Genomic DNA, 12,275 nt, shown 5'->3' with positions numbered 1-12,275 from the left:
GGGAGGGGTACGGCCCAGTCTCCTGCAAAGTGCTCTCATCTCAAGACTGATGCTGTCAAACGTGTCCACAGAAAGCACCCTTCATCACCCGGGTGGCATGATTCGGCCCTGTGAGCCAGCAGCTCTGGACTGGATCAAGCGTCTCCGGACCTGGCCGGAAGCAAGGCAGCAAAGCCGGGCGGAGACAGGCAGCACTGCCTGTCCCGGGTGGAGGGGACCCTTCCCCCACCCTCCACACACACACACACACACACACACACACACACACACACACACTGCCCATCTTCGGGGCAGCGAGGTCAGGACACTCCCTGCAGCCTGTCTGAGCATGGGGGACCTGAGCGCCCACCCTTCCCGGCCTGATAGAGGGTCTTCAGGGAGGCCGGGAGGTGCGGGGAGGAGCCAGGGGTGTATATTAGCCAGGTGAGAATTCAGGAGCACCTAGACGAGACCCGGCTGAGCGGGCCGCAAATGCACCCCCTCTCCTTGCCCCGGGCATCCTTACGGTCACCCCTTTCCCACACCCCTGAGGGCGGGCGAGCCTTGGATTCTAAAGTGCCTCCGAGCCCACCTGCATCCAGCAACCTGGAGACCCCCAAGGCCGACAGGACCACTAGTCTATACCCGCGGTGGTGGGCCTCTGCCCTTTGGGCCCCTGCCAGCCCGCACCCTCACCCTGATCTTTAGACTTGTAACCTCTCCCTCCAAGACACGGCCTCCTCCACAAGCTGGGCCTTAGTGAGTCCCAGGCTGAACAATCGAGAAGGAGGAACATCAAGGCATTTCAGAAGAAGAGGAGGAAGAGAAATGCAGAAGAGATTTCTGAGGGCAGGGAATGGCCCTGGCCTGCGACATGTTAGCGAAGGCTGGCGGGATTGATCCGCAGATAACCTGGAAGGAGAGACCCGTTTGTCCCAGGCAACGGAGACACGCAAATGAATAATCTGATGGAATCCAACGGAAGCTTCACATCTGTAGAAACGCTCATTAGGCTACAGATCTGGTGGGTCACTGGTGTAAAACACACACACACACGCACGCGCGCACACGCATGCACGCAGTCACAGTAACGATGCAGAAATGGCAAAAGCAGATGAATCCTACATGTCACCAATAGGCCCTGGGAAACGTAGCCCTTCCCTGTCACACACACACACACACACACACACACACACACACACACACACGGCACAATTTACTTAACGAGAAACGGAATAGAATAATATTTAAATTGTTCCCCAGCCGCTAAACCCCTGACAATAAGGCTGCTCTTGGAACTACTTGCAGCAAAAAAAATACACCTAAGAGACACTTGCCGGTGGCAACCAACTTGCTCATCCAGCATCCGCACGGGGCAGAATCTTGACATTTTTCTGAATCAGGACATTCCCCGGCAATCCGACTGCAGTGGGGGAGGGGGGCCCAAGTGAAGTGGAGGTTGGGAGGGGGGGTCTTTGTGGCAGAAGGTCCTTCCTGCGACTTGGAGACAAAGTTTAGCCAGGTCCCAGACCCCCAAGCGCACCCTGGGAGGGACCCTGCGGAGAAGTGGGACCAGGGAGTGTCCCCCTGCCCGCGGTGGCCCTGCTCCAGGCAGGGAAGGGGAATCCTCCTGGCTTTCGAGAGACCCTCCTCCCTGCCAGCCTTCCTCCCCCGCCCCAGTTCCATCCCCAGGGCCGGCCCTGGCCTCAGTTCCACTCAACTGCCTCCTCAGCTCAGTCCGGGAGACTCAACCCTTCTGGGAAAAAGGGAAAGAAAGACAGAGTTGGAGCCCCCCCCCCCCCCAGTGCGAGATGGGGTGGGGGGAGACGCACAGTTGATGGACACAGAGTGGGCCAGACACAGAATTCCAGAATTCCCCCCTTGCACCCCCCCAACAAATCAAGAAATGAAATTGGAAAGCGGAGAGGAAGGAGCCGGCCGAGCTGACCACATGGGACAAAGGCGGGAGTCGGGACCCTCGCGCCTCCCTCCAGCCCAGCAAGAGTTGGGGAGACAGATTTTCTGGTGTACATAGTCCAGGAGCGCCCCCCCCCTCCGCGTGGGCTCCACCCTCACCCCAACAGCAGCAGAAGCACGCACAAACTTAAGGAAGCAAAAGCCCCCTGCCACCCCGCCAGCACCCCTCAGGGTCTTCTCCCCCATCTCCGGGAGAGAGCCACTGGGGGCCAACTCCAGGCACCCCCAAAGCCCGCCAGGAGATCCGAACTCCCGGCGTCCAGGGGACCCACCAGGGAGAGAGGCGGGCAGCGAGCGAGGGAAACGCCAGCTGCCAACTCCCAGCTCCGGCTAGCTGGCCCGAGGGAGACACACGCACCCAGCAGGTCTGCTGCGCGGGTGTAGACCCAGAGGCGCCGCCACCATCCATCCCCGTTGTCCCCTCGCGCCCGTGCCCCCTCCCCGGCGGGCGATGTGGGTTCCCCCTCCTCCGGCCACCTCCCCTCCCCTCCCGCAGCCAGCCAGCCACCCCGGGGGGCCGCGCGGCGCCTTACCTGCTGTAAGTACATGAAAGTCAAGGCACACGAGAGCTGGGGGCACATGCCGACGTTGGGGAGCGCCACGCAAGTGGCCCCCGCCAGAGGATGTTGCATCTTGCCTCCCCGGCGGCGGAGAAGTGCGACGGGGCTGGCAGCGGCACGGTCGGCCGCTCTCCGCGGTCCTTACCAGCGCCCCCCCGCTGGTTATCTAAGTCCAAAGCGGGCGTCTCTCTCTCCCTCTCCCTCCCTCCCTCTCTCCCTCCCTCTCTCTCCCTCTATCTCCCCCTCCCTCCCTCCCTCCCTCTCTCTCTCTCTCTCTCTCTCTCTCTCTCTCTCTCTCTCTCTCTCTCTCTCTCCCCCCCCTCCCCCGCTCCGCACCCGCGGGCGGCCCCCTCCCTCCTCCTCTCTTCCCTTCTTCCCTTCCCTTCGGGGCTCCTGCTAGCAGCTCCCAACCTTCAGCTGCTTCCAACTCAGAGCCCGCTGCTGCTGCTGCGGTGGGGCTGAGGAGTAGAGGGGGTCTCCTCCTCCTCCTCCTCCTCCTCCTCCTCCTCCTCCTCCTCCTCTTCCTCCTTCTCCTCCTCCTCTGAGGCAGGGGTGCTGGGCAGGACTCCGGGGTCCTTCCTCCAAGTGGCGGGGAGGACCCCGTGGCCCCCTGCAAGCCTGACACCCCACCCCGTAGGAACACCCCTCCTCCCCCCCCCTCCCCCCCCCACACACACACTCGCAAAAGGCAACTTCTAAGGGAGGTGGAGGTGGGGGGCCCCACTCGGAGATGTTGGGGAAGGGGTGGGGATAAAGCTAAGAGAGCGAGCCCGGGAGCGAGCGAGAGGGAGAGCAATTTAGACTCACACTAAGGCTCACTCCGTGCCACAGATGCAGAAAAGGTCCTCATTTGTTCAATGCATCCAGGGGCAGGTTCATCCCCTTCCCCCCCTCCCCTTCTGCCAGCCACCCCGCCCCCGTTTATTTTTTTTTAAAGGCGGGGGGGGGGGGGAAGAAAAACCCCTACTCACCAAAATTCAAATTGTGCCTGCTAAAAATCCCTCTGTCCGCGGCGGCGGCGGCGGCGGCGGCGGGGCGGGCGCAGTGGCTGGAAGCGCCGCACCCCGCCAGCATCCCTAGCCCAGCCGGACCAGAACGCGACGGGCCAGTGGGGGCCGCTCGGCCCCCCCCCCCAACACCCCGGGGCCGAGCGGAGCCTCGGCTGGTGCGTTGTTTGCGGGGGTTCCTTGGCTGGCAAAATAAACACGGACCCGGGATTCCCCGCTCAGAGGGAGCGCAGGGGAGAAGGCAGGGGGCTGGGGGCTGGGATGCCGCGCGCGCGGAGGCAGAGCGTTTGCTGCTGGTCCTACCCCCCCACCCCCGCGCCAACTTCCTCCTCCCGCCCCACACACACACAGTGTGATGCACCCCCCAGGCTTTGGGGCACCGCGCTTGCTCGTCGCGGGGGCTGGACAGACAGCTGCCTGCCCTGGAATCTGGAGCCCAGCGGAGGCAGCCAGCGTGGAGGGCGCCCGAAGAGCCAGCAGCCGGGGAGACAGGCGAGCTAGGGCCACCGGCAGGTCCCAAATTATAAATGCGAGGAGCAGAAGCCGAGCCAGGCCAACGTCTGCCCCGGGGATGGCTCAGGCGGGCTGCGGCGGCGGGGCACATTACGACGGTTTATTTATTTTCTTTTATTATTTTCTTTTTCCTCGCCTGGCCCGTCCTCCTCGGCCAAATTAGCATTCATCTCTTGCCACGACGAGGGGGCTGTCTTCCTCCCACCCCACACTCCCCTCTACACACCGCCACCCCCCCCCATCCCACCCCTCCCCGGCCCCCCCGCTTTATTTTATGAAGTAATAATTATTCATTAGGAGATTTCGTGAGTCTTTATGCAATAAAATAGGATGTGATCTGCAGATCCAAAGAAAAGATTAAGACTCTTACTTGTCCTTGGTCCCGGCAAAAAATAAATAAATAAAATTAAAAAGCAAGCACGTTTTTTTTGGCAGCGGTAAAGTCGTAATCAGGAATAGTAGCCATATTTTTTTTTATATGGATTTAAACCCAGGGATTGGATTTGGGACTCAGCTGACTGAGCCACCGAACAGCCCACGGGGGAGGGGGGACCTCGAGCTCCGGACGGAGGACTCAGAGACGCCTCCTGGAGCCCCCAGAGATGGTCTCAGCCGAGGGGCCACTCAGAACATGCCAGGGACAACTCACTTTGCAGACTAATCCAAACGCTTTCTGAAGAAAGCCCTGGCAATCCCCACGGTTTCACGCTGCTGTTTGGAAACACCATCCTCATCCGGAAGGGTCGCAGCCCGCCTCTGCGTGGCCGGCATTGGGCAGGCCCGTCCCTCGGGCAGCCTGGCAAGGTGCCAGCACCCGGGGGTCTCCCCAGCTATGACCATGGGTGAGACTCACCCGATAGGCAGGCGGGCAGCAGGGCTGGTGGGTTGTGTGTGTGTGTGTGTGTGCGTGTGTGTGTGTGTGTGTGCTACTTCTGCCAGGCGATGGGCAGCTAGGGAAGTCCTTCCCCATGAAAACAGCAAGCACATCCCCCAGACCAGCTCTGTGTGCAAATGAGCGACTCCCTCTGTCCCCACGTCCCCACTTGCTGCCTGTCTTGATCCATTTATAAATTTCGCAGCTCACCAAACCGAAGGGAAGTCGCGAGGCCGAACCCGGACAGAAGGAAGGGTAGGCAGTCCCTGCCTCCCTCCGGCTGCGCCACCGCCCCCCCCCCCACCCCCGCTCCCTGTCCCAGCCGCCCTGCTCCTGGCTGTGGGCAGCAGGGCCCCAGGGCTTGCCGTCCCTGCCCTCCATTCCTCCATTCTCTCTCTTCCCCTGGCTGGCCCTGGAAAAGCCCGAGAAAGCCCCAGATAAGAACAGACCTACCTCTTCAGCTCATTTTCATAAGAAACATGATAAATAATACATGGCACTTTAATAAGCCCTTATCTGAGTGGTTTAATGAAAAACAAATACATTATATAAGGCGCCAGGAACTGCTCTCGGCTGCCCTGAGCACACGCCAGCTCCCAGGATGTCGCCCCAGAGCTGGCGACCTCCCTGCCGTGGGTCCCTTCAGAGCATTCTCAGCAGCGGCTCCCACAGCCCTTAAACTCTGGTCTTGGCAGTGTGTGTGTGTGTGAGAGTGTGTGTGTGTGTGAGAGTGTGTGTGTGTCAGTGTGTATGAGTGTATGAGTGTGTGTATGTGTGAGTATATATGTGTGTATGTGTGAGTGTGTATGTGTGTGTGAGTATGTGTGAGTGTGTGTGAGGGTGTGTATGTGTGTATGAGTAAGTGTATATGTGTGTGAGAGTGTGTGCGTGTGTGTATGTGAGGGTATATATGTGAGTTTGTGTGAGTGTGTATGTGTGTGAGTATACGTGTGTGAGTGTGTATATGTGAGTGTGTGTATGTGTGTGTGAGTGCCTGTGAGTGTGTGTGAGTGTGTGCGTGAGGGGTCTGGACTTCTCACAGTGAGACCATGTAAATGTGGGTCTTTCATGGGTAACACCCAGTGCTTGGCCATTGCATTTCCTGACAACAAACTCAAACAAAACCTCTACACACAGCTGCAAATGGGCTTTAAACAGAGATAAGCACTTGCACGCATGTGCACACACACATACACACACCTATACATACACACACACACACAGCAGGGCTACAGCAAAAAGCGTGAACGCTCACCAGGTCCGGAGTCAAGGGGACCCCAACTCAGATGCAAAGCCCTTCCTGGCCACTTCCCTCCCACTCGCAGCCTTGGTGCTCCTTGGTGCACTGATCCTTCCCTCCTCAAATTCTGGGGAAGCGCCTCTGAACGTGCCCTAGGGCTTCTCCGCCTGCACCTGGGGGAGATGGGGGGAAAAGAAACGCCACCCCCTCTCCCTGGCACCTGAAAGGACCACCCTGCTGCCCATTAGCACGGGGCCCTTCACGGAAAGGCCGCGATGCCCAGGGACAGGGAGGGCGCTGGGCACCAGCGAGTCACCAGCATCCCCCAAGGAGACCTCCTTGGGCAGAGGCCACTGACTGCCAGGGTATCGAACCCATGGCACAGCACGGCTCCCTGCTTCCCATGCCCGCGTCTGCCAGGTACACTCGAAAACAAAAAAGCATACCCTCCTCGTGTCTCTCTTCTGCAATTCCTTACTGAGACTTCCCAGGGCAGAGATTCCCCAGAAAGGAGCTGCCACACCTGGGAGCCGGGGACCGTCCAGGGGGGGAGAGGGAAAAGCTCCCCGATGGCCACAGAATGACCGCTCCTGGGGCAGCGCCAGGACCCGTGCTTAGGAGGAATCTGCTTCTCAACCCTGCTCTGAGCGGGGGGAGGACACAGCCGCCAACGGCAGCACCTGGAGAAGGACATTATCTATGGAAGTAGCAGCTGCCCCAGCTCTGGGGGCCCACCTCCTTTGTCAAACCCTGGTAGGGCATTGGGTCAGTGTGGCTAGCATTCTGGATGAACACGGTGCTGGTGCCCAGGGTGTATCCCTGCAGAAAGACCCCAACAGCAGGGTGCAGAGCAGAAGCAGTGCAGAGGGACTGAGCAATCCAGAGAGGATGCAAGGAAGGCGGTGAGCCTGTGGGAAGAGGTACAGGCGGAAGGAGACAGGGACAGGGACGAGGAGGGTCGGGCGGGAGGTGCTGGTGCAGAGGAAATTGTGTTTGCTCTGCAAACCCAGCTTCCAGAGAGGCCTCCCGCACCCTCAGCACTGGCGGTGTGATTGCCAAGTCCCGGATGTGTCTGACATATTAATTCTGGAGCTCACTCGGGGCAGTCTGCCGAGAAGTTGGGCACAACAGTGGAAAGATTCTAACCCAGAGCCTGCAGCTCTGAGCACTCAAGTGTGGGGTTCAATGCAGTGTCTTACAGGATGCAGTTGCTCGGAAAATTCCCGGAGGGGTGGGGGGATGGTGGGTGGATAGATGGATGGATGGACGGATGGACAATTGGATGGATGAATGGATGGGTGGATGGGTGGATGGATGGATGGGTAGAGAGATGGATGGATGGATGGATGGGTGGATGGGTGGATGGATGGATGGATGGATGGATGGATGGGTAGAGAGATGGACAGATGGATAGATGTATGTATGGATGGATGGATGGAAGGACAGACGGGTGGATGGATGGATGGATGGATGGATGGATGGATGGATGGATGGATGGCTATAAGGGAGTAACTATAAATGGAAACCAGACCAAATGACCTCTGCCTGTCTCTGCCCAAGGAACCTTTCCACTTAATCATTTTCATTCCAGACATCAGTCTCATGGGAAAACTTGAATTGGACCCTGATAGGAACGTTCTATGATCATCTTTCCAGCAACACCTGAGAAGGCAATGATCAGAAGAAATTGAGGGGGGCTGGCAGGAGCACCCTAACAGCACACACTAACAATGCAGCCGGTAAAAGAATAAGTTGCCAGAGAGATAGTAGAGGGGCTAAGAAGCTTGCCTAGAAAGTGGTTGACTGCAGCTTGATCTCTGACAGCAGATATGATCCCCAAACATCATCAGGAGTGACTCCTGAGCACAGAGACAGGAGGAAACCCTGAGCAACTGTTGTTGTTGGGTGTTGCACATACCAATGAACCCTCAATACACACACACAGAAGGTAAAGAATGTGATGCGTATATGAGGTTTTCTTTGGAAAGATTTCTAAGAAATTATCTTTTTGAAGTTTCAGAATCTTTATAATAAAATTTCATATGTGGAAATCAAGCAAACATCCACCAAAACCAAGTGTGTCTATAGACAGAGCAGTCATTTTATCATGGAGAACTTTCACACACACACACAGAGGAAACACAGGGGAGAGGGGCTGGGAGGACCCACCATAGGGTGGGCTTGAAGTGGGGTCAGGTAGGGTTAAGAACTTGCAGGTCTCATTCTTTCTAGAATATGTCATTTGAAATGTACGGCAAGAGCATATATGTGAGTGACTTTTATAATAGAAACAACCCCCCTCCAGCTCTTTTTCTTGCCATCATGGAGAACTCCGGTTAGCTGCTTCTCAAGAATACTTTTAGACCCTATTCAAACCCATGCTTCAGTTGGAAGATTCTAGATGCTTAACAGCCACCACCAGGAATGGTCTGAGTACCTTCATTTCTGGTCAGGATTCCAGGCACCTCAGAAGCTCATTTCTGCCATCACTGGGAATCTTGGCGGTGAGGGGCTGTGTTTCCTGACCATAAATGAGGACAGAAATCACCCCCATCCCCCCTAGGAAGTGTGTGGAGCGGAGGCCTGGACGGTCTCTGGATAAAAGAGGGGACATATCGGGGGCCACTCCCACAATGAGAAGCCTCCACATCTCAGTGACTTGTGCCTGCAGTGGGGTCTCTGGTCTCTGCTATAGAATGTCCCCTCCATCTGTTCCCATATGCAGAGAAGGGACCACTAAGTGAATGATGCTTGGAGGGCTCGCTCGGGATGGGAGATGTGTGCTGAAAGTAGACTATGGACCAAACAGGATGGCCTCTTAGTACCTGTATTGCAAACCATAACACCCCAAAGGAGAGAGAGAGAGAGAGAGAGAGAGAGAGAGAGAGAGAGAGAGAGAGAGAGAGAGAGAAAGAGAGAGAGATGGAATGTGCCTGCTACAGAGGGTACTCGATCATTGTATGACTGAAACATAATCATGCAAGTTTGTACGTTTGTAACTGTGTCTCATAGTGATTTGTTAAAAAATATTAAATTAAAAACCTGCTGACACCATCATAAAAGAAAAAAATGCCTCCATATCCCCTTGAGGATCAGGAGAGTGAGGGTCTCACTCGGGTGTTGGAAACACTGGGCTGGGCTCAGTTCCCTCTTCCTACAGGTCCAAGAGCAGCGTAGGAGAAACAGTACAGGGGTCACTCTCTACCCTCAGCGCCCACCACGGTTGCCTCAGCGGCCCCTAGAAGGCACCTTGGAATGGCTGGACCTGAGCTATGACCCGCTCAGCCCTCCTGGGCCCACTGTGGGGATCAGTATTTCCCTTTCTCATTCTACCCAACAGGGAGGTGAGCAGGACCAGGAGACACGGGTGTCTGGGATAGAGAACCAGGGTTTCCGGATTGGCTCCAGCCCACTGCCAGGACACACCATGACAACCCTGCAGCCACCTCCACCCCAAATGCTCCACGAGTTCTTGAACTCAGCAGTGACACTGTGGGGTGCTCTGTCCCCGCCCGCCACCCTGCAGCTGTGTTTGTGAGGCAGCAGGGGGCTGCTGAAAGACCCGTGGGGGTTGCTGTTGTTTATTTTCAGTTGTGCTGGGAGACAGGGCAGACCCCTGCAAGGGCGTGAAGGCTACTGTAGGCACCGGGCACGTCGGGGATCAGTGTTCTCATCTGTCTAATGGGGTCAGGGAGAGCTCCTGCCCAGAACTGCGGAGATGTCTCAGACTTTTTGCTCCCCTACTCATGAAGCAGGGCAAGGAAGATTTCAGAACAATAGAAGGAGTGCACGAAATTAGCAACCTGGGGGGTGGGATTGTTTTTTTTCCCATCTGCTATGTCCATACACAAACTCACACAAACTCTCTCTCTTTCTCTCTCTTTCTCTCTCTCTCTCTCTCTCACACACACGCACACACACACACACACACACACACACTGTGTCTCTCTCTGATACACACAGAAACTCACACACCATCTGCTCTCATCATCCTTTCATAACAGAAAGGGCATTTTTCTACCAAAAAAAAAAAGTAGGAAGAACATAATCTCCAAATAAAGGACAGTCCTTCAAATTGATTAAACTTAGGTCTATTAAAATTTTCACTAAATTGCCCTTAATTTTCTCACTGAGCTATAGTCTGTTGAAAATGTCATTATGGGATCGGAGGAATCTTTGGATCAGCATTTGGGAACCACTGAGATAATGGATGGAAAATCGCTCTTCCGCAGACACCAAGAATCAAAAATGCATAGGGGCTTGAGGCGAGAAGGTGCTTACACCCGGGGGACAGCAACACCCCCTGCTCCCTGCCACGCCCGCTCACAGCAGCAAACCCCTTTCTCATTCCCAGGCTTCCTGGAGCACCAAAAGGCTCCCCTGCCCCCACCGCACCTGGAGCAACTTAGTAAAGGTCAGATGAACGGGATCTACTGGATCCTAAGCAGGTCCTTTTTCTCAGCGTCTCAGATCAGGGCATTGGGCAGTGAGTATGACCCACTGCTCCACAATCCGATGATGATGATGATTAAATGTCTTGAGTGCTAAGCCTTTACGCCTCAGTTTCCACAAGCGGGCAGGGAGTCTGTGCTCCTAATAAAGTTGAGGAAAGGCAAGATAATGGACTAGAGATACGTACATTCTGGGTTCGGTGACACCCTCAGCTTAGAGCAGCAGCTCTTACTATGGATCACCCCGATTCTCAGTTCTTAGCCAAACAATAGAAGACGATCCTCTTTTCCGGCTAAAAATTACATAAACAAGTCTAACGAGCTGATGCATTGGGGGACCAACTGGCTCCCAATACCGTGTCTTTCTGTGAAGGTTTCCCCACTGCCGTGGCACTTACAGGAGGGCTGGTAGCCAGCACCTTGCCGCTCTGTTCGGGGGAGTCCACGCAACTGCGGCCACCTTCCCTCTGAATCCTATGAACACCAGCTCTCACATTCGTCCTTGTCAACTTAATTCTTCCCCAGCTGTAACTCACAAAACGTTAGGTCGAGTCTTTTACCAAATTATACAGCCTGATAGATGTTTTCAGAGGATGAAGCGTGGAATGAGATCGCTTCCGGCCAGTGTGCTAATTAACAGAGATTCTCCTGATCGGTACAAAATCTTGAAAGGGAGATTTTCATAGCCCAGATTCACAGAAGAAGAAACTGAAGGAGTTCCCACCAAGGCTGATGAATAAATACGTCAGAAAGTGTTCCACCGTGTGTGACCTGGGGAGAACTAGAGACGCTGCTGATGAAATCAGTGTCTGCGTTGCCACCATCACCATCGAGGTCATTATCCCCATCACTGTGCTTATCATTGTCCTCATCAGCTTTGCTGTCATCAGCATCCTCAACTCCATCACTACCATCCTCACCATCTTCCTCTTCCTCATCGTCATCATCATTATTTATCACCACTGAAACCTTTGTCCAGACAACTGCAAGCTTCCTCTGCCAGAAACACTCGTTAAACTGGCCACAGAGCTCCAGAGCATAAACATTCCTAGTTTCTGAACCCTCCTTGCTTATAAGAGGCGTGAGTCCCACCCATTGGGCCACCTAACAGAAGCACTTACCAAAACAAGCCAATCAACCATGAAAACTGGCCTCCACCTCCGAGGCACTTGTGACACTTTCTAGTCCCTACTTCTGACCAAAGCGACAAGTTCTAACGCCACTGATGAATCCGCCCGGAGACCCAACACACATCGGAAGAGCCCCCAAATCTTTTTCTTCCCCTTTCTTTTCAAGTCTTATATTTGAAATGTGAATATCTTTAATCCAGAATACACTTTTCACAGTTAAAATCACAACTATTTTTTTTTAGAACCACACCAATTATTTCCAGAATGCTAATAGGAATTTCTTTTAGTCCTCCCAAGGTAATTACAGTTACAGTTCTCTCTCCCCCCACCATACTTTATTTAAACACTGTGGTTTACAAAGTTGTTCATGACGAATTGTTAAAGGCATTCAAATCCCAACACCAACTCCACCACTGCTATCCCCTTCCCTCCACCACTGTTTCAAATTTTCTCAAGCCCGCCCTCACTGCAGGCGCACACCAACCTCTACTAACAAAAAAATTCACACAGAAGGCTTAACTTGTAACATCATCCCTCTGTACAA

At 54.9% G+C, this 12,275-nt stretch overlaps 1 protein-coding gene across 18 annotated transcripts in view; it reads right to left on the bottom strand.

Moving 5' to 3' along the window:
* The window catches only part of RBFOX1 (RNA binding fox-1 homolog 1), a 1,027,611-nt gene that overhangs the window by 339,095 nt on the left and 676,241 nt on the right, over positions 1 to 12,275 (bottom strand). For 5 of the 18 annotated variants that reach the window (XM_056135026.1, XM_056135045.1, XM_056135039.1 and 2 more), the window contains exon 1: positions 2,490 to 2,702. The exons of 12 other annotated variants lie outside the window; for them this stretch is intronic. In XM_056135026.1, the coding sequence (XP_055991001.1) occupies positions 2,490 to 2,588 (99 nt within the window). In that variant the 5' untranslated portion in view covers positions 2,589 to 2,702. Of the gene's footprint in view, positions 1 to 2,489; positions 2,703 to 3,487; positions 3,542 to 12,275 lie in introns of those variants that run through there. One more of the 18 variants, XM_056135044.1, reaches the window with a different exon arrangement.

This window comes from Sorex fumeus, unplaced genomic scaffold, assembly GCF_029834395.1.
Source record: "Sorex fumeus unplaced genomic scaffold, SorFum_2.1 ptg000110l, whole genome shotgun sequence".
Classification (NCBI taxonomy): domain Eukaryota; kingdom Metazoa; phylum Chordata; class Mammalia; order Eulipotyphla; family Soricidae; genus Sorex; species Sorex fumeus.
Note: the sequence above shows the minus strand (reverse complement) of the source record. Positions and strands in the feature narration are given on the sequence as shown.